At 36.8% G+C, this 22,118-nt stretch overlaps 1 protein-coding gene across 1 annotated transcript in view; it reads left to right on the forward strand.

Moving 5' to 3' along the window:
- The window catches only part of FGD6 (FYVE, RhoGEF and PH domain containing 6), a 98,896-nt gene that overhangs the window by 71,241 nt on the left and 5,537 nt on the right, over window positions 1–22,118 (forward strand). The window contains 12 exon segments of the mRNA XM_006914602.3: window positions 3,078–3,128; window positions 4,926–4,984; window positions 5,071–5,142; window positions 5,859–5,927; window positions 6,449–6,532; window positions 7,275–7,354; window positions 13,372–13,474; window positions 13,734–13,880; window positions 14,876–14,978; window positions 16,700–16,827; window positions 20,702–20,830; window positions 21,649–21,797. Of these exon segments, the coding sequence (XP_006914664.1) occupies window positions 3,078–3,128; window positions 4,926–4,984; window positions 5,071–5,142; window positions 5,859–5,927; window positions 6,449–6,532; window positions 7,275–7,354; window positions 13,372–13,474; window positions 13,734–13,880; window positions 14,876–14,978; window positions 16,700–16,827; window positions 20,702–20,830; window positions 21,649–21,797 (1,174 nt within the window).

Here is a 22,118-nt window from a genome sequence, read left to right on the forward strand (position 1 = left end):
TTAATCAATGATGCCACCTGGTGGCCAGAAAGTGCATTTTGTGGTGCCCATACATGCTGCACCAATCTGTTTTTCTTTGCTAGAAATAAATTCAGTAGCATTTAAGGCATTTTTATTAGTGAAGTTTTGAAAAATGCTTAGTTTGGTTTGGCAGAAGCAGGAAAGTCATAAAATACAAGTCTAACATGGCAAATTGAATTGAATACTCTGATCCCCCCCTCCCCCACCGCTTTTTTTTTTTAATGACTCTCCTATAGGATACTAGATCCTAAATGGTATATAGTAAACAATTCCCTATGACCAATACAGCCCTTTCCTGGGTTTCACCTGAGTTACAACAGTCACTGGGGCAGCTGATGGTTTCAGTGCTCCTCCCATCTGACTCAAGGGCTGGTTAATCATGTTCCTCTCATTCTGCAGTTAAGGCACTGAGTAATTCTTAAGGCATCATGGTCTTGTCGTCTTTGAAAAGGTAAAAGTTCTCAAAAGTGTGTACTACAAGATGTCCTGAAAATATGGATGGATGGATGGATATGTTGGAAAGTTGAGTTTTGAAAGTTGAATTTTAAGGTTTTTTTTGTTTTGTTTTGTTTTTTTTATTGGCAAGGAAAGTAACTCTAACTCCATTACCTCCTTGATGAATAGCATGATTTTGCAGTGTCTTATTGGTAGGCTTTCTGCTCAGCCTATTTGTGTATTTCCATCCACTCTGCTCCTGAGAGTGCAGGCTGGCAGGCAGCAGTTGAGCTTGAGTACAAGGAAAGAAAATGCAATTCCAGGTTATCGGGCTTGGCACAGTGGTTCTGAGGTCAGGATTTCCTAATACAGACATCTTCCAGTGAGCTCTCTTGGTTTAGAGAAATGTCTCAGTTTGCATGGGTAGATTTCCATATTAAAGAACAAGAATTGACAAAATGGAAACTTGCCATGATACTTAGGTGATATAATACTTAGATAAATCTGCTTTCTACACTTTTCATCTACCTAGAGGCTTTACAGAACATCACTTTTGATTAATGAGGTAGCCTAGACATTGAGAACATCTAAGAAGAGTTTTTTCCCCTGAGTCACTCTTATGGAAAAGTTAAATATTTAGACTTACCAAACATGGTTGGTATATAGAATACATTCAGAGTGGGGTTAGAGTGAGACTAGGTTAATTTTTCATTTCCAGGTAAAGCTAAATGTAATGTATAATCAATGTATTTTGTTAATTTTTGTGGTTTTCTTATCTCTTTGGAAACATACTCCGTAACTTCTATGTTTGGATTACTTTAAGATCTAAATTCTAGTGATGGTCTCTGGCAAGATAGGACATATGCTGCAGTCCATGGAAGCTTAATGTCGTCATATACAATATCTCACCATGGCTTTCTGCCAGTGCTGGATATTTATAATATGCTTGTCTAGACGCAACACAAATTCTTGGATCACTCTCTCAAAGATGTAGTTTTAGCACTTAGGTGTGTATGTTTGTGTCATCTGTTAAGTTTGAAAAGCTGGCATTAACATCCAAGTTTCCCTTTGTGCCTTTCAGCATGACTTCATAAATCCATGGGATGAAATTAAATACTTCATAATATTGCTATATGGAGATTTAGTCTGATAAAAATGCATTCAGTCTCTTAATATGCCTTTTTTCTTTTCATTTTCTCAACTCCCACTGGCATTAGGATTGGCTTCAGCCTTTATTACTTTTTATCTAAACTAAGACACAATCCTGTCTTAAAAATTGTTTTATTATTGTAAGTATTTCTTGACCCCTGTATGCACAGGCCCTGGTTAAGTACTATGAGAGATAGAAAGATGAATCAGATGTGGATTCTGCCCACAAAGACATTTGTCTCAAATGAAAAAGAAATTGGTAGAAGGTATAAAGTGAGTAACTGTCGTGTAATGTGTTATTCAAAGGGAGAGACTATTTCTTTCAAATGCAAAGTTTGGTAGGAGAGGAATTTGAGATGAGCCTTGAAGAATATGAGAATTTTTATATGGAGAAACGGAGAATGGATTCATTAAAAGGGAACATTAGAGACAAAGTATGGAGCCAGAGAACACATGGGAAGTGTTTAAGGAATTGTGCAGAGTCAAACTTTGGTAAGAACAAAGGACCTGTGTTAGGCAGTAGCAAGAGAGAAAATCAGAAAGTCAATAGGGACCATGTAGTGGGGGACTTTAAATTCTAGGAAACAGCATTTGTTTTAATTTGATAGGTAATGGGAAGTTTTCATTTCTCAACAGAAAAGATAGTATTACCTTGAAATCCTATGATTCCTTGATGTTAAAGATTCATTAAATGTAACCTATTGCTTTAATACTTTTCCATGTTATAAGAACCACTACATACCACATTGCTCATTTACAGACTATCTTCATCTAGATAAGGTTTTTCAACTGCAGCCCTATGGACTTTTCGAGTCAGATAATTCTTTGCTGTAGGGCTGTCCTGTGCATTTGGAGGATGCTTTGCAGCATCCCTGACCTCTAACAACTAGATGCCAGTAGCCCCCACTCCCTCGACTTGTGACAATCAGAAATATCTTCAGATATTTCCAAATGACCTCTAGGGGGCAAATTGGCCCCCATTTGAGAATCACTGGTGTAGCATGTTGTTCCTCCAGTGTTTTGGACATTGTTAAATCTAAGAGTCCCTCAGGCATTCATTCTGGTAATGCTTGGAATTTTGTACTAGACGTGCATCTGATCTTGAGATTAAGGTATTTCATGTGTGTTCAAGTGAAAGAGCTGAACTGGGCATCTAGAGACCTGGATTCTAGTCCTGGCCCTGCCACAAATATGTTGTATGACTCAGTGAGACCCTGTACTCAGTAACCTGACTCCTCATTCTAAAATGACCAAAGTGATCTCTAAAGGCTATTTCCAGCTCAGATTCTATGCCCTGATTTCAAATTGATCTCAAGGTTTTATTCTCTTACATTTTTAGAAAGTCAGCACAAATTGAACTACCATGTGTATTAACCAACAAGAATGCCTAAAGTATTAAATAAGAAAGACAAATGTTTTTTTTCTTACCACTTTGTTATGCTAAATACTATAATTTTTCCCCCCTTTTCTAGATTATTTGAAAAATCTTTTAGAAGACTCTGGAGATTATAGAGACACTCAAGGTACATAACTTTTTTGGTCTCATATATTGCAGGAGTTTTTATATTATGTTTATTTGGGCCTAGAAAGTATAAATATAATGAAAGCCATATGCAAAACTGTTTTGTTCATTGGCCTTTTCTTAAATAACTGTATTTTGGGCAGTTTAGGCTAGGACTAGATAAAGTGGTACAGTGGTGCTGGGTATAGATGAAATTATAGGGACAGGAGAAGCCCATGGTCAGCCGGCCGTGGGAGCCAGCCTCCTGAGAGAGTGGACCCAGCATGGTCTGGGTTCAGGAAGCTTCATCCTCCTGTGCTCAGTTGCCCTTGCTGGTGGTAGATTCACTTCTCTAGATGTCCATTGCCTTGAAAGGAGGGATTGAACCAGTTGATCTGCACGGTCCTTTCAAGCTTTAAAATCATGAGTCCATGAAATGACGACTAAAATTCAGGGATGACATCTAAAATAGCATATTCTGGGACTGTTTAATAATAGGCAGTAGCTCTACCACCCTCCACCCCTAAATCCTAAAGCTTTTCTTGCCGCCCACTTGGAATTTAAGCAGTCCAGAAAGCAAGGAATATGCCCACCTCTTGAATATTTGCCATGATGAGTGCCAGGTGCAGTAAATTCTGACGTAAGGTTGAGGTCTCCATAAGGAGACACTACTTTCCTTTAATAATGGTGATAATAATACATTTGTATTTAAAGAATGTAGGAACTTCCAGAGTTGGTACCAGAAATAGCATCTCTTTCTTGGTAGAGCATCTCTTGGTAAATTATAGTAGCTGGACTAAAAATCCTCAACCCCTTTCCAGAAATTGACCTTTTGTTCATGATTGCTGTCACTGCCACACCAGCCTCAGGAGGGCATGTTCCCTCTTTAATACTCTACCAGTTTTTCTCAATGGGAATGTTGCTGTCATATTATATGGGATAACCTTCCTCGTGTGAGTTTCTAATTAGTATTGCAGGATATTTAGCATTTCTGGTTCCTAACCACTAAAGGCCAATGGACCTTCCCAGTCATATGACAACCAAAAATTAACACATGTCCAAGTGTCCCTTGGGGAGCACTACTGTTTTGAATTGAGAATAACTATAGCCCAAAAGGAGACAAAGTGCAGACGTTTTTTTCTTTTTTCTAAATGGCTAGTTACAAGGGTGATATGACTGGAGCATTGAAAAACACTTTATAAAGGCAAGAGGTTATTAAAAAGACTAAAATACAGATGAAGTGAAATAACCCAGCTTACAAAATAATGCATGTAATTTCCTAAGGTCTACTATGCTCATATGTGGCTTCCTTTCCTCTTAAGATCAGACTAAGAGAAGACAGCTGAGCCCTGACCCTCTTACATAGTCATTTCTTGTAGATCTGAATTCCTCTCCCAGGATTCTTTCTCCCAAGGCAGTTTATCCTGGAATGGTCCTTCCCTGGGCACAATTCAGCTTCCAGGTATCCTTACAGCTATCCTTATCCTGTGAACTTCAACAGGATAATCTAATCTCAGCACGAAGCAACTCTGACATTCATATTATTGATACACATGATCTATGACATCTTTTTAGAGTCTTTCTTTGGCTCATTTGGTTTTTTGTTTGTTTGTTTGTTTGTTTTTTATGTACTGTTTTGGCCTGTTTTTCTTTGATTTTGCTCTTATTGAACCTCATCATCCAAAATTCTGCCTACTCAGTTAACTGAGCTCCTTTAGTGTCTGGTTGTTGTGAAGTAGTATTCCTGTCTCCTGGAATTGCTTCATATTACAATTCATTGATAATGACCAAATGCACCTTCTGTTCCTACAAATTTTAGATGCCCTTGCTGTTGTTATAGAGGTAGCCAACCACGCCAATGACACCATGAAGCAAGGAGTAAGTATCTGATTTTAATCGCTGGTGTACTATGGAACCTGGGAATACAGGCCTGGGAAAATATGCTCTGCATTCTCTTTCTGTAGGACAATTTTCAGAAACTTATGCAAATTCAGTACAGCTTAAATGGACACCATGAAATAGTGCAGCCTGGACGGGTAAGTGTTTTAGACTACCATTTGCAAATTCAATATAATGCAGTTAGGCACAGTTTGTAGATGTTTTTCATTTCAGTTATGAAAATAGGTTATTCGTTATTGTTACTCTTCATTGGCCCAGTCTGGATCAACTAAGTTCATTCTTTTCATTCAAAACATTCATGACTTAAGTTACTGTGACAAGAAGTCTAGCTCAATTTGAAGAGCATCAAGGGACCCCTACAGAGTATCTGATTAAATAGGATCATTTTATTGTGTAATACTAGCTGACCTCACACAGCTTTAAAGATAATTTCATTTAAAATCTTTAATGTAAGAGAGGATTATGAAGAGAGGGAGAAAATTGGTATTTTGATACTCCTCATAAAGCACAAAAGTAGCCTAGGGAATGAATTCAGGAAAATTACAAAATGCAATCATCAGGATGTTGGCAATGCCTCAGGATCAAGTACACGCTCAGGCAATTACATTTCAGACCACATAGTACCCCTGGGGCCACTATTGGATTTATGAAACTCTGTAGCCTTGTCCAGTTCCTAAATGACTTATAGGGGTTGAAAAGAAACCATGACTGTAAAAAGTCACAAGGAAATTATGCCTGCCCAGCCCCCATACAAAAAAAAAATTCTGGGGAAAAAGTTGAAAAGGAAATTATATGTATATGGTAGTTGTGTTATGATGGTAGGACTAAATGGGTGTGTGTTTGGATGAATCAGGTTTTTCTCAAAGAAGGGACTCTGATGAAGCTTTCCCGGAAAGTCATGCAGCCTCGAGTGTTTTTCCTGGTAAGTGGCCCTGTCGGTTCTGATGAGCCCAAGGCAAGGATAGTTGTTTAATGAAAGGAGACATTTGTACATTAGCCCATTCAAATAGCTGTTTTAGTGGAGTCTTTGATTGGCTGTATTGCTTCTTTGAATTTCAAGTATTGGAAACAAAGTCTTTTATGATGCCTAACTGGAAAATTACTTCCTTTTTGAATTTCGTTCATTTCTAATTTGGAAGAATTGATTCAATCAATTATTTATTTAGGCAGATTGTAACACTTTAGTGGGATTTAGAATTCAGAAACATTAAATCTGTCTACAGAACTTGGAAAGAAAGCACATTTTTTTAGAAATTGCCTTTTTAATACTACTCTAATAAAACATTCTGGGTGGTTTTAGTTTCTACAAGCAGAACATAAGTATTTTATTCAGAGAGCTTTAAATAAAGAGGTAATATTTTCCTTTAATCCCGTATCTTATCAATAACTTTGTAGCTGAAATTCGTTCCTTTACTTCATCCCATGAAATGTTTCCACTTTCAGTTTAATGATGCCCTGTTGTATACAACACCAGTGCAGTCTGGGATGTATAAACTGAACAACATGCTCTCATTGGCTGGAATGAAGGTCTGTGTATATTTTATATATATTTTTTAACCTAAGTATATTTAGAGAAAAAGCCCCAAGATAATCATCTTTCTTACATCTTTAACTTTCTCCACGTATTACTGCTCATGTGTTCATTTATTCACTCATGTAGTCATTTGTTCACTCATGCATTAATTTATTCATTAGATATTTATTGAGAACGACTATAAACAAAACAAGGCAATAGGTTTGGTGGAAAATATAAAGATATTTATATAAATATAAATGGAAACATGATTCTTTTAGTCTCCACCCCTACACCAGACTCCCCAGGAGCCTAGCAGCTAGTTGGGAAGATGTACACTACACATAAGTATTATAAAATAGTAAGAAATATTACTGTAAAAGCACAGTTAAAATTTTTGGTTGAGAGTTCAGAAAATAAAGAACAGCTTTTGGTGGGACATGGAGGGATGAATGGCAGTTAGAAAGAGGAAGAACCAAGGAAGGCTTTTTGGAGAAAGAGCCAAGGATAGGTCAGACACGGGTGTGCAGAGATGTGAGGAGAGGCCCAAAGGTGGGAAATTTGTGCCTATGTGTAGGTAGGTGTTTAAATTCCATTGGAGCAGAGAGTAGAGGAGGGAGAGTCGTGCTAGATAAAGCGAGGAACGAAGGTCGGTGGTGAATGTCAGCAGCCAGGACATTGGGTAACTTTAGCTATGTTTCAGAGATGAGATCTCCAATAAGATGAGTTTGCTCAAATTGTTTTGCTTTCTTCCAGGTCAAAAAACCCACCCAAGAAGCATATCAGAATGAACTAAAGATTGAGAGTGTAGAACGTTCCTTCATTCTCTCAGCCAGGTAAATTAAAAAGATAAATGTATAGATCAGCACTTGCCAATTTTATAGGGTCAGACATTTCCAGTGTTTTTTTACATTTAGGTTAACTACTAGACTTATCTTTTTTCCCTTCTGTTCTTTCTGGATACCACGCAGTTTTCTCTTGATTTACCATGCAGGTAAAATGTCTAAGGTTGGATATAATTGTGTACTAGAAGCACAAAAATAAAAACGTTTCTCCGAATAGAATAATCATGCTGAAAATGTTTCGCTGATCATTTTTTTTAAACTGAATATTTCAAATCTCTTTACAATGCATAATGTTTTTAAAAACATCGGCACTTTATCATTTCGCTTTATCATTTACTAGGAAGTTTTCACATAACACTGAAAGGATATAACAAATTTAAGAGGTAGGTGTCCTCTCATTAAAAATGAGGATGACTTAAGTTACAGAAAAATTAAGTTGCTGTCTTAAGGAGACATAGCTGGCAAAGTCAGGATACAAACAGATTTTTTGCTTTTAAATCTGTTGTTATTTATGATACCCATTGCCACAAACTAGAACCTGCACTGCCTGATGTGTAAATCAAACTATATTGCCATATGTAAATAAAGTCCTTAAAAAACCTGAATCTGTATGAGTCATAAACATACATTATTGAGTTATTGGCCTAGTGGTAGACATGGATGTTTGACAGGATTTGATTAGTGAAGGGAGAGACACCAACAGCCATAGCATACTCCCCTGCTGGATCTGGGGTAGTGAGTCTAGACATCTCCCAGACCTAACTTTTGATGTAATAAAAATAGCAGATACTTTTATAGCACTTACTTTGTGCCAGGCACTATCCTAAGCACTCTGTGCATATTCATTAAATCCTCACAAGAACCTTTTAAGGTAAGTGAGCACTCTTACACCCATTTTATGGTGAGCAAAGCCACCTGGCTGTTAAGAAGCAGGGCCAGGATTTGGACCCAAGCAGCCTGCTTCCAGCTGTGTCCAAACCACTAAAATCAACTAGGGCCTTAGTAGCAGCTTGGATCGTAACTGGAACCATTTATTTTTCTGCATCAGGCATGGTGCTAAAAATTTTATATTTATGTTCTCTTTTAATTTTTATGATAACTAGTGGGGTAGGTATTATCTTGACCTCCCATATAAGAAAGCTGGAGGCTTAGAGAGGTTAAAAAATAACTCCAGGGTTACACAGCTAGTAAGCAGTGGAGCTGAAATTTGACCCTGGCTCTAAATTTATGATTTTAATCATGATAATATCGCCTGTGTCCATGGATGTTAAGGACTCAGACCAAATGTCTGACTTTCCAAAGTCAGAGGACCACAAGAGCAGCTAGCTCCCTGGGTCATGTCACTCTTCTGAAATGGAATGGCCACTGCTGCCTGACACCAGAGCTCAGGATACAGGGGAAGACAAATACCTGTTTTCATGGTTTGTCAAATGCTTCCTAGCTCCCAGCCAGAGCTGTAACCGTTTTCCTTCTTTCTTTTTCCTTCCTTCCTTCCTTCCTTCCTTCCTTCCTTCCTTCCTTCCTTCCTTTCTTTTTTTTTTAAGACAAAACTGTTAGAACGTGCCCTCCCTCCCTCCTTCCTTCCTTCCTTCTTCATTTCTTTTTTCTTTTCTTTCTTTCTGTTTGAATAAAAGGGCAAAGAACGTCAGGCTTCTGGCGAGTATTTAAACTTGATTCTTAAAGTCAGAGTTATTTTTCAAAGATCTGGAGAGGAAATGCTTATAGGAAAGTCAGGTTTTCAATTGTATTTAAGTTTTCTAACTAAAAATTTGCTTTGGTAAAAACCAAATTCTATTTTATTAAAAATTAAATAATTCAGCAAACAATGGTACATCTTTCTTTCTTTGGTTGCCTATCAGGTAAATATTTGGATGTCTTTTTCTAGATTGGCCTTCTTCAGTAAGGTCATTGAATTTTTAAGTGTAATAGGAAGCCCCAAGAGTTTTAAGCTAAGAATTGATATGATCTAATTTATATTATTAAAAGAGCACACTGGCTGCTTTGTAGAAGATAGACCACCAGAGACTACAATAGAAGTTAGGAGATTAGGTAGGAGACCATAGACAATAGTGTCTTGGATTAGAGAGGGAAGAAGTGGTCAGAATCAGGTATAGCCAGTAAAATTGTTGATGGATTGAATGTGGTATATGCAGGAGAAATGATAAAACAGGAAAGTTCTTGATAAATGAAAAGTAAATTTTCAAGGAAGCATTAACATGGCATGTGGGAAAGGAAACTCACACGTATTGAATGCCACTGGTGTGCCATGCTCTCCTTCTGAATTCCCCCAACTACAGTGAGGCAGGTACTGTATAATATGTAAAAGGGTTAAAAAAGCCTTCTTGTGATCTGGTTCTCATCTGCCTTATTGTCCTGATCTCCATTTTCTCTCCTTGTACTCACCCCTATGAAAGCATGGCATGTTCCATCAGCATGGATCTGCTTATGATTCTCCATGCATGCAGCCTACTTCACATTCTTCTGTCTTGCACAAGCAGCTACCTCTGCCTGGAATTCATTGTAACACAAAGTTAGGGGTCAGGCATTGGGATACAGTAGAGAATTAAAAGGGTCCTTCCTTCCCTGAGCTTACAGTCTATTATGGAAGACACACACTTAGCGAATATTAACACAATTACTACTGTGATGAAGTAGTTGTAGGAAAACTACCAGGTGCTGTGAGGTGGTAAAATGAGGGACCCTGAACTAGATTTGGTAGAGAAAGGGCACTTGCCTAAAGACCTGCTTTGTCTGTTGAGTTATGAAGGATAAATAGGAGTTGGATAGCTGCTAGGCAAAGGGGAAAGAGGCTCATGGTCATGGGGAACGATGTCTACCAAGGTCCTGAAGTGGAAAGGGGCATGGCATAGTCAAAGAACTGAAAGACCGGTGTTGCATGAACACAGAGAATGAAAGAGAAAGTGACCCAGGATAAGCCTGGAAGGACAAGGATACAGACTTTGCAGAACCATCTTGTAGACTTTGGTCTTTAGCTCAAGAGCCACTGGAAACCACTGAGAGGTTTATACAGGGGAATGACATGATCAGACTGGCATTTTTAAAAGAATATCCGGTTGCTGTGTGGAGAATGGTTTGGGAGGGGAACTAAAGGAGATGGCTAATTGGACATAGGGGAAGTGAGAGGCTTGGAGAGTGAGTCTCCAGCTTGTACAATGTATTGGGTAGTGGTGCCATTTGCTGTGATAGGGAACTCTGGGAAAGGAGCAGCTTTGGAGGAGGATTTAGTTTCTGATGTGCATATTGAATGTGAGATGCCTATGAATCATCAAAATGGAGCCATCAAGGAGGTAGTTTATGTAAGGATCTGAATGACAGAAGGAAGCCTGGACTAGAGGCATGTGTTTGGGAGTCATCAGCTTAGGAGTGATAACCAAAGCTAGGAGACTGAAAGAGGGTGCAAAGAGAGACTAAAAGAGCTCCCGGTCAAACTCCTGTAATGCTTCTAATCCTAACTTAGTCATCACCTCTGCAAAGCCTTCTCCACTACCGCAGAGTAGCATGTACAGTTGACACAAGTAGTAAATGGTGTGACAAAGTCCAACACACCAGAAATCCCTTCTATTGGAGGGTTTTTCCTCTTGAAAATTCATCCCAACCAATGGGAAAATGGTGCTTATTGAATTCAAATTTTCTTTTTGTTAATGCGCGCATTCCATAAGGAAAAGAATACTTGGTTTAACTGTGTTTCGATCTGAGGAAGATACTGATTCTTCTACTAAACATGTTACAAAGGGAGAGCTAGAATGTCTCCACTTGATGCTGCGGGCAAACGTGTGTGGTCTGTGAGAAATGTGTTATCGAGAGCCAGTAAACATTGTTTTGGCAGAACCCCACACAAGAGAGCGCCAGGAATGATTAAATGAAAGAACAGCATATGTGACATTATTTGTACAGTTGAATCACATTCCACATCTCTCAGGGCTCCAGAAAAATCAGACAGCGGTTCTCAAATTAGCCATCTGCCTCTCAGCATTCTGTTACCTCTTCCAGTGAAAAGTAGGGGAGGCAGAGAGGGAGGGAGGGATGGTAATATTTTATGAATGTTTACTTGGAAGCCTCAGCATATGTTCTCATAGTGTAGTTCTTCAGAGAACATGAACAGAGGCCAGAGATGACATGGTGGTGAAAGGTTCAACCCTTAGCCACGTTTGGGTCTAATATCAACTCATCATTTAGTATTGTCTGTTATCTAAAGCAAATTGTCTAATGTTTTGAATCTTCAGTTTCCATATCTATAAATGGCGATGGTGGGTGGTGATGTCGGAATAAGAGTGTATATAAGATTCAATATATATTCCAGGGAGTAGCTCTGAAGATGAGATACGATGACATTTGCAAAGCATTTAGCACAGTTGGCTGACATGTAGTAACTTAAATAAATGTCAGCTAGTTGTAATAGTAATGGTAGAATAGTGGAGGTAAACTGAGGCAGGTTTTATTTGGTTTGGAGAGAGAGGGTCTGTTTCTATTTTATTTTGTTCTTGGTATATAATGCAAATTCCGGAAATATACTAGTTTAAAATTTTTATTTGTAAACTGGATTTCTACCTTTTAATATGAGTGTAAATTCTAAATGGCACTTCGGTCATTTAGAGAGAAGGTACATTTGTGAGAATGATTATAATGGGGAAGACAAGTGGTGTTTTAGTATCTTCTTGGCCTTGTGTGGGTTCATTCAAATGCAACAAAATATGCCTATTCATAACATTATTTATGATAGAATTTTTTATTTAAAAAAAATATCATTTAAGAGTTCCAAAACCACACCCATACCCATACTCTCAGTGTTTTATTCAGTGTGAAACATAATTTTCTTCTACTTACTTTTTTATATAAACTTTTATTAATAAAACATTTTGGCGTAGAAGTTCAAATATACTTAAAATTAGAGTGAATAATATATAATCAAACTGTATATTCAGTCACACAAACTCAAATTATCAAGACTATTCTGTCACATATTTTTCTGTTTTCTAAAGTATTTCAAAACAAATTACAGATATCAGGTCATGTCACTCCTTCATACTTTAGTATGCTTCTCCAAGAAAAATACACATTTTCTTACACAATCACATTTCCATTATAATGATGGATTTCATTTTATTATGATAGAGTTTTAAATGACTCAGTTCTCTGTGTCTCTCTACACATTTGCGTGGGTGCACGCGTGCGCGCGCGCACACACACACACACACACACACACACACACAGTAAATTATGTGCCTCTCCCTCTTGAATATACAAAACAAAATGTGCTGATACCAGTGATAATCTGGACTCACTACAGAAGTTTTTTGGGAGGAGCTGTGGTTGTACAAAAGCAGAACAAGAATCTCTGTTTCTGAATAGGCTTTCCTCCTATTTAGCCCGTTTTCATCTAGATTTGAGTCATAGCTCCTGGTGAACCGAGGGTAGGACAGGAAATGTGATGAGCTTTTTAGGTAAAGGCACCCTAACAACTACATGCTGTGTCCCTTGTTAACCACTCTTTAAACATCTGTTTATGATACCAAAAATGTTTTCTTAACCCACTGCCCTTTCTAGGAAATTTTAGTAGTAGTTAGTAACCTAAAAATATTTAGTATTCTATGCTATAAATTTGGGTTTGAAACTTGATTCCTTGGAATATTTTAAATTCTAGGATTGTATCTCAGGAAATACCTTGGTTATATAATCATAATTAATAATCGTGTGAATAAGCCCTTAAACCAAACAAAAATACTTCCAAAGTTAGGAGACTTCAGAAGCCATTCAGTGTAAAGCAGGACGTTTGGAAAGGAAAAGAGCATTGTATTTGCTAAAATGCCATATGTTCCCTAATGCCTGCTCTGATTATTTGTGCACATAAACCTCAGAGTTGCTGCCTGTGAGCAGCGTTGTAGGAGGGGGGTGAAATCTGTTGCCATGGGAGAAAGAAAAGAAGAAAGAAAAAGGCAAAGAATAAGAGCTGACATCTGGTTGATGGAAACTTCTTTTGCCCCCAACAGTTCTGCCACAGAAAGGGATGAATGGCTAGAAGCGATTTCCAGGTCAATAGAAGAGTATGCCAAGAAAAGAATCACATTCTGTCCTAGTCGGAGTCTTGACGAGGTATTGTCTTTTTCCTTCTTTTTTTTTTCAATCTATTTCACTTTTTTCCGTAAAGAAACTTTTCCCAGGGTTTTAGAAAAGCAATGTGTGTTTCACAGAAGGGTTGGAGGGTATGTGTAATTTCAGAGCTAAATATTTATCCTGTTAATGTCTCCTTGCAGGTCTATGATAGCATGTAGCATATTCATATTTTTTTTTCTAGTTATAAAACCTCATTGTAGAAAGTGCATGGAGATAATCAGAAGTCATTCTTCCACAGGCGGACTCAGAAATTAAAGAGGAAGTCAGTCCCCTTGGATCAAAGGCTCCTATCTGGATTCCCGATACCAGAGCCACAATGTGTATGATCTGCACAAGTGAATTTACTCTGACCTGGAGACGACACCACTGCCGGGCCTGTGGAAAGGTTGGAGAGGATAACACCCGTCTCCATTGTGATTTTTAATAGCTCTGGGCTGTACATAGTGAGGAAGCATATTTCCCCTTGTAAACCACTGAAGGCAGGAAGGGATACTGAACCATGAATGGTAGTTTCCCTAAATATTTAGGCAGGGAACACTCTTGTTGGGGAAGTTACCCCCTCCTACCTTAGGGTTACTTTAGTATATCAATAATAAGCAATTTTCATTAAAATAAAAAAGCTAACAAATTCACAATTAATAGACCCTCACATTTACAGATAATTATCTAAACTACATTTATCTAGATACTAAGTACAGAAGTTCTCACTTAACATCGATAGGTTCTGCAACTTTAAGGGAATCAACATATAATGAAACCGGTTTTGCCACAGGCTAATTGATATAACCCAGAGTTAAGTTACAGTGACATCTCATCAACGTTATAATAAAATGATGTCATTCAAGGACCTGCTGTATTTAATAGGGGCACTTTCAGTGTTGAAGTTATCACTAGTGGTATTTCTAAGTGTTCATGACCTCATTAGTAAAATGAGCATAGTAACAGTGACATCAGAGAGTTACTGTAAAGATTATATGAGGTCTTAGAGAGCATTTAGTACACGGCTAGACACTTGGTAGAGGCACAGCAGAAGTGGTCGTCGTTATAGCAGTGATGATGACAATGACCACTATGATAATGATGACAATACAGCTAACACAAGACTTACTGCACGCCAGGCACAGTTCAAACATTTTGCACACATTAATTCTTTAGTGCATTATTTTATATAGTAAGTACTCAGTAATAATTCGTGGCCTCTACATCTTCCGGTGTGGTATTGTGTGTGAGTTCATTATATGCCTGAATTCCATAGAGTTGTTATTGAGATTCAATGTCTATAAAAGAGTTTTGAAAAGTAGACAGCACTATAAATTATAACATACCTGGTGGTTTGGATACAAAGGTTATTTAAATTAAATAATCCCCATGTGTTTTCAGATTGTATGCCAAGCTTGTTCATCAAATAAGTATGGCTTAGATTACCTGAAAAATCAACCAGCAAGAGTATGCGAACATTGTTTCCAAGAACTGCAGAAATTAGGTAATTTTTAAGTAAAGATTTAACCAAAAATTCCTTTATTTTCCATATACTTTCAAACAACTTCTGGATCATCTTAGATACATTAGCAATATGCTTGGTGATATTCATCTCAAAATATTGAGTATTTTGCTTTCTTAACTCAGTTAAGCTCTCCTGACTTATATTTTGTGGTATTTCCAAGAGAGGTTGGACTGAAATTATTTTTACTTTGAAAACAGTTTTGCTAAGAATACTAACTGTAGAAGTGAATTTATAGTATGGAATGTTTAAAATAGTTACAAGGTAACTTTAACTTTCAAGTAAGTTTTAAGTTTCTAGTTTCATAATTATTTGTTCATTACAAATCATTTTTATCTATTTGTAAAGTAATTTTCTATGGAAATACACTGGGTAGCGTTTCGTTAAGCTAATTCTAATCATTTGGACTGATTTAGTGAGGGTTTATTATATACCTAAATGTTTAGCTTTTCACCAAATACAGAATGATATATCTGCCTACCATTCACAGGTATCCATCTCTGCAGTTAAGATGAATGCAGATAGCAGGATTGCTTGAGTCCCTATTTTGGGAAGAGATCTTTAGTTAAATTCCTGAAACTTATAGGATCTGAATTTTAAAAAGATTATCTTTCATTTCCACGAAGAATAGCTTTTCATCAGCAAACGAGAATATCTAAGTGAATAAAACTAGATGACATGCTATTTCAGAATCTGTATAGTTTGCTATTGTCTAAGTACATTTTCCAAGAAGACACATCTACCTAATCCTTTGCCAGCCTTTATATTTCTTCCTTTGCTTGCTGGGTGTATAATGTAGGGTTCAAACATTCAAAATTCACTTTTGAATCCTCCTCCCATATCGTCAACACCCATTTGGTCAGTAAATCTTAAATTTCTTTGAAAACCCCTCTGTCCTTCTCTTGATTTCCTCATCTCAGCTCTAATAAGGCCTTCATTATCTTTCACCTGGACTCCTGTAATAATTCCCTAACAGGTTTCGCTGCTGCAAATCCTTCCTCCTTCCTACTGCCAGATTTATTTTTCTAAGTTCAATCTGCTCATGTCACTCCTTAGCCTGAAAGGCCTTTGATGTCCCACTGCCTAAACAACAGTCCAGTCTCCTTAGAATTGGCCTTTTGTCCCCCAGCCTCATTCTTCTCCAAATAGATGACCTAATTTCATACCTCTCTGCTTTTGCTCATGCTGACCTCTCTTCATGGAGTGTCCTTCCTTTTTTTTGTTTGGCAAACTCTTCTTTATACCTTAACGGCCAACTCAAACATCTCATTCTCTTCCAAGCTTTTCCTGAGCCTCTGCAGTCAAAATTAATTCCTTCTTCATGTTGACTTACAGTGCTTTTTCTAGCACTTTGTTCATTGTAATATTATTATTTGGCCATGAATCTAGATACTAAATGATATGGTTAGATTTTTTTTAAGCCAGAAGTTTTTTTTAAATTTATTTTTTTAAGTTGGTAGTACTTTTTAAGTTGGTAGTAATATGTTTCAGAATTCTAAAGGCACAAAAGGATGTTGAAAAAGTATAAAGTCAGAGACAGTGGAACATCTTCCTCCCACTCAACTTCTGGCCACCCATCTTTCTTACCCAGGGAATTCTATATCCTTACATTGTTATTTTATGCAGTAATGTTTATTGACTTGAGTTAAATTGAATTGCAGAATAGCTACCATTGGCTTCATAAGTGTACCTGATTTCTTTAGATCACCAGAACTCTCCTAAGATCGGATCTCCTGGAAATCATAAATCTCCTTCAAGTGCTTTATCATCAGTCTTACATAGTATTCCATCAGGGAGGAAACAGAAAAAAATCCCAGCTGCTCTCAAAGAAGTAAGTGTTTCCATTAAACTTGCAACTTGATAGAGGCTGAATTATTCATATGCATATAATACACTGTTTTTCTTTCATAAAGGAAGATGTCATTTCCCGCTACTATAATGACATGCATTTTAACACTGGTAATGGGTGTGGCTGATGCCTCTTTATCTTGCTTGGTCTCCCATATGAGCTAGTCATTTAGAAAATGACTCTGAAGTTTAGAGAACACTTTGTAACAATGACAGAAAATAAAGATAACTTGGATACACATGAATTTTAAAAATTACTTTGAGGAGACCCCTTACCAGAGGGAAGAAGTCTATAGAATATTTTGGGCATTTTATTAGCATTTATTGATCTGCACAAGTTATTTGTAGGCATTGGTTGGTTATATACAGAAGATATCACTAATAGTAGATTGTCTTTCCTTTAAACTTAAAAGAAAATTTTTAGAGTGATAATAGCCTGAAAGTTAGACCTATCAGTGGCATAATCCACAGACATCACTGATACCCCATCCCAGTTCCTCAAATTCAAGTGTTCACCCAATGTGAGATATCAGACAGCCCTGCCTTTCTGGCCACTCCCAGTTTAATTAGTTTATTAATTAGTTTCACCTATGCTAGTTTTATGGCCGGCAGAAGCAGAGTAGACTTTTAAATTCTGTTTTCTTGTTTGGTTACTGTGGAAGTGTTCTGTCACGGAGTATAGAAGTAAACAACTCTAAAAAACTTGACCAAGATCATGTTTCTTATGTCAAGCTGAGTGTATTCTATCATGGCAATTGAAATACTAAGAGGTGATTTTTAGCCAATCTCATGAAATAATAAGAATAGGACTTAAAGTCCTAATTGCCAAGTTTCATACGAAACTGGTTAAGCCAGTTTACTGAGTACTTCTGAACTCTTGCATCACTCATTCCTGAATCTAAATCGATATTTAGAACCTTAAGGTTCTTCATTAACTGAAATCGTTTTCAGTTTTCTAATTTTCCACCTCTCCATGCTGATGTCACAGTTTATAAATATAATCCTTACATTTGCTCCCCTCTTCAGTCTAAATTCCACAGCATTGGTTAAAGATCTCTTTATAGTCCAGACTCAGCCTAACTCCAGTCCCATTTCGTACGTCTTTCCACTCAACTACACAAACAGACCTTCACTTTCAAACCTCTGCTTCCTGACTGCAGCCATTTCTTCTACTCCACTAGTGGTCAAAGTGTCCTTCAGAGCAGCAGCAGCAGCATCACCTGAGAACTTATAGAAATTTGAATTATTAGGCCTCACCTAAGGCCTACAGAATCTGAAATTTTTACAAGCCTTTTTGATGATTTAGATGTATAGTTAAGTTAAGAGAACCACTACTTTGCTCCTTTTTAGTCAGACTGGGGAAATTAATTTGTTCCATTAAGTGCTGTAAAAGTCAAAGTATTCTCCTTAGGAAGCTGAGTTCTTTTGTCTTTTTTTTAATTGAGGTGAAGTTCACGTAACATAATTAATCAACTTAAAGTATACAGTTCAGTGGTATTCAGTGTATTCACAATGTTGTCTAACTACCATGTAGTTCTGCTTTCAAAACTTTTTCATCACCCCATAAAAACACCCTGTACCCATTAAGCAATCAGTCTCCCTCCACCCCTTTTTCCACCCGCTGGGAACCACCAATCTACTTTATGTCTCTATATATGTTCTTATTTTGGGTATATCATATAAAAGGAATCATACCATATGCGACCTTTTATATCTGGCTTCTTTTACTTAGCACAGTGTTTTCAAGGTTCATTAAAGGTATGGCACATATCAGTATGCTGTTTCTTTTTATGTCTTAATACTTGTCCATGGTATGTATATACCACAATTTATCCATTCATCTGTTGATGGACATTTGGGTCCTTTCCGCCTTTTGACTATTACGAATAACAATGCTATGAACATTTATGTACCAATTTCCATGTGGACATATGTTTTCATTTGGCTTGGTTATATAGCTAGGAGTAGAATTGCTTGGTCATATGGTAATTCTATGTTTAACTTTTCGAGAGATTGAGAAATTGCATTCTTATTCTAATAATGTTCAATACATTTTTAGAAACTCCTCTTTGAATTACATTCAGAGCCTCAGACCATCAGTAATAGCAGGCTCTGTCTCTTGAGTTGGATCTAATTTATTTTTAAACAATCAGATCATTGGAAGGAAAGTTTCATGCATCAGGTGAATAAGCTAGTTAATACCAATTTTATTTTTAAGAAGATAATAGAGGATTATGCATGGCTATTCAATATTGTGCTTAATTTTCTTGTATGGCTGATAAACTAATTCTAAAATGCTCCCAAAGAATAATGTACAAAATGTTTTGAACAATGATCACAACACTTACATTAAGTACATAGGAGTATCCCAATGTAACTACATTTTAAGTGAAATCTCATTTGAACGTAAACATTCTAATTTTTTAAATAAATTATTTGGTAATTTTATACAAGGATGTTATTTCTTTATACAAATTTACTTGCACTTAATATTTCTAATTTAAGATTAGATATTAAATTTTCCATGAAACAATATAGCATCCTTTTCATGAAATTTATATGAAATTAATACAATTACTACATGATTAAGATATAATTTTAAAATTCATAGAGCCCACCAGTGTTAGTTTTCTAGTGCTGCGTAACAAATTATCACAAACTTGGTAGCTTAAAACAACACATTATCTCAGCAGTCCAGGCATAGCTTAGCTAGGATCTCCGTAGGGCCACAATCATGGTGTTGGCCAGTGTTGAGTTCTCATCTGGAGACTGACTAGGGAAGAGTCTGCTTTCATCCTCACTCAGGTTGTTGGCAGAATTCATTTCCTTGCAATTGTAAGACGGAAGCCCCTGGCTTCTTACTGGCTTTTGCCTGGAGGTTGTCCTCAGCTCCTTGCCACACGGTCCTCCCAAGATGGCTGTTTACTTCTTCAAAGTGAACATGGAAGAAAGTCTCTAGAACTATCCACTAGATGGAGTCTTATATAACCTAGCAGTCATGGGAGTGACATCCCATTACCTTCACCATATTCTCTTGGTTAGGAACAAGTCATAGGCCCCACCCACACTCAAGGGGAAGAGGTTGTACAGCAGTGACTATCAGAGGCAGGAGTCATGGGAGCCACTTAAGAGTCCTTTCACCATACCACTGATAAGGCAGTTCTTAAACTTGACTTTTTATATCTCTTTTGTTACTTGTTAAAGAAAAAAATCAGAAAAGTTGCAATTGACAGATTATAATCACTAAAGTTTATTATATTTGTGACTAGAGATTGAAACATTTTCAGCCTTTTATGAAGTAAGCTGCTTTCAGACCAAAATTTGAGGAGCAGAAACAGATCTTTAAAATCACCATTAATAGAATTTTCTATTTACTTTTAATAATAGAATTTTCTGTTTACTTTTCTGTTGGTACAGTTTTTAGAAGTCCAAAAAGTTATTTAAGGGACAGAAATAAAGTTATAAGTAATTTTCTCTAATACCCCAGAATAAGAGCAATAAACCATATAGATGCCCCAAAATGCAGTTTTAAAAAAGCATTTTTGACTTTTGGAATTATTTTTCTTCTTCTGGCAACCCAGAAATACATGCAAACCCACAAAGAAACATAAACATGTAAACTAGGTAAAATTCTAGAACCGCTTCTGTAAAAAAGTGTTTTTATGCTCATGGTAATAATAGCAAGTATTCAATTTGTACAGTAGCAGACTTTGAAAATAAACAAATTGAAACATTATTATGGTTATTGCTTTCAAAACCAGTGATTAAAAGCAATTCTTTAAAATTATTAAAGTTATTTAAAATTTTCTTTTTGTCTGAAAACCATTAAATACTGTATGGGTTTTTTTTTTGTCTAGGTATCAGCAAACACAGAAGATTCTTCTATGAGTGGCTATTTGTACAGATCAAAGGGTAATAAAAAACCTTGGAAACACTTCTGGTTTGTCATAAAAAATAAAGTGCTATACACATATGCTGCAAGTGAGGTAAGATCAGAAATCTAAAGATGAGTAATTTGGGGGTCTTGTTTTGTAATGCCAACTGGAGACAATTACAGTATTTAATCTGTTTTTTGTATGTTTTGGCTTTGCTTTTGGAAGAGGAGATGTTGCTGTTATTTTTAATATGAGCAATGTCTTTGTTTTTTCTAGAGAGCTCTTACTCAAAAATATTAGTTTTTCATAGTATTAAAATGAAAGGTTTTTTGGATGTCACCTGACTACTGTTTACTTCACTAAAGGCAGAGGTTCTTATCTTTTCTGCCAAGCTCTCTTGGATGACAACTCCTTGAGTATCCCCAGATTATATTGATGAAACATCAGCATAGATAAGCTAGATTTCCTTTGGGTTATAAACACTTTCTAGCTGTTTAAAACTACCATCTCTCCTATGTGATCACTTTATGTTCTAACATCCTATGAAAAACCACTGCTCTAGGGTCCAAGCTTTTCCTTAGTGGGGCTGGAGTAAATCACCTGCCTTTCTGAGCTACATTTTCTGCATCCATAAAATGAAAGTAATATAATTACCTACCTCCTGTGGTTGCAGGGAAATATAATGTGAAATTCAATGGATGTGAACACATTGAAAACTGTCTAGCATAGTGTCTGGTTCCTGGGGTGGGTAGGAAGGAGGTGGCTCAATAAATATTGTTGAATAAATGAGAAATCAATGAGTTGCTAGAGTTATCAGTTTTAAATATGTGCATGTGAAATTAAATTGGAGCTATATAAATCAAGAGTTTGCAAATCTGAATTTTGTATCAATTTTAAAACCCTTCGTCCTTTATGTCATTTTAAATTAGGATGTGGCAGCTTTGGAGAGTCAACCTTTACTAGGATTCACTGTCACTCAAGTCAAAGATGAGAATTCAGAGCCTAGAGTATTTCAGTTACTTCACAAAAGCATGGTGTTTTATGTATTCAAAGCAGATGATGCTCACACAGCTCAGAAGTAAGTAATTTAGACATATTTGTCTTTTATACATGAAAGTTTGAGTTCTTACTTTAAATGATTGATTTTAAGATAACCTTTTATGCATGGAGCAACTAAGAATTTAAGTCAGGGATCCAGATTGGAAGGATTTTATTCAAACTCTTTAGAATTGCTTCTAAAGACAGGCAAGAGTATCTGGAATATTTTCAGGAGGCGCAAGGGGAAAGAAAATAGGTAGTTCTGTCCAAAATATTTTACGTACATATGACCTCTGAGGAAGCAGCATGATGCTGCTCTGCTGAAAGGAAGGGAAGCTGAGGTATTTGACCTCTCCTTCAG

This window comes from Pteropus alecto, unplaced genomic scaffold (assembly GCF_000325575.1).
Source record: "Pteropus alecto unplaced genomic scaffold, ASM32557v1 scaffold94, whole genome shotgun sequence".
Taxonomy (NCBI): Eukaryota; Metazoa; Chordata; class Mammalia; order Chiroptera; family Pteropodidae; genus Pteropus; species Pteropus alecto.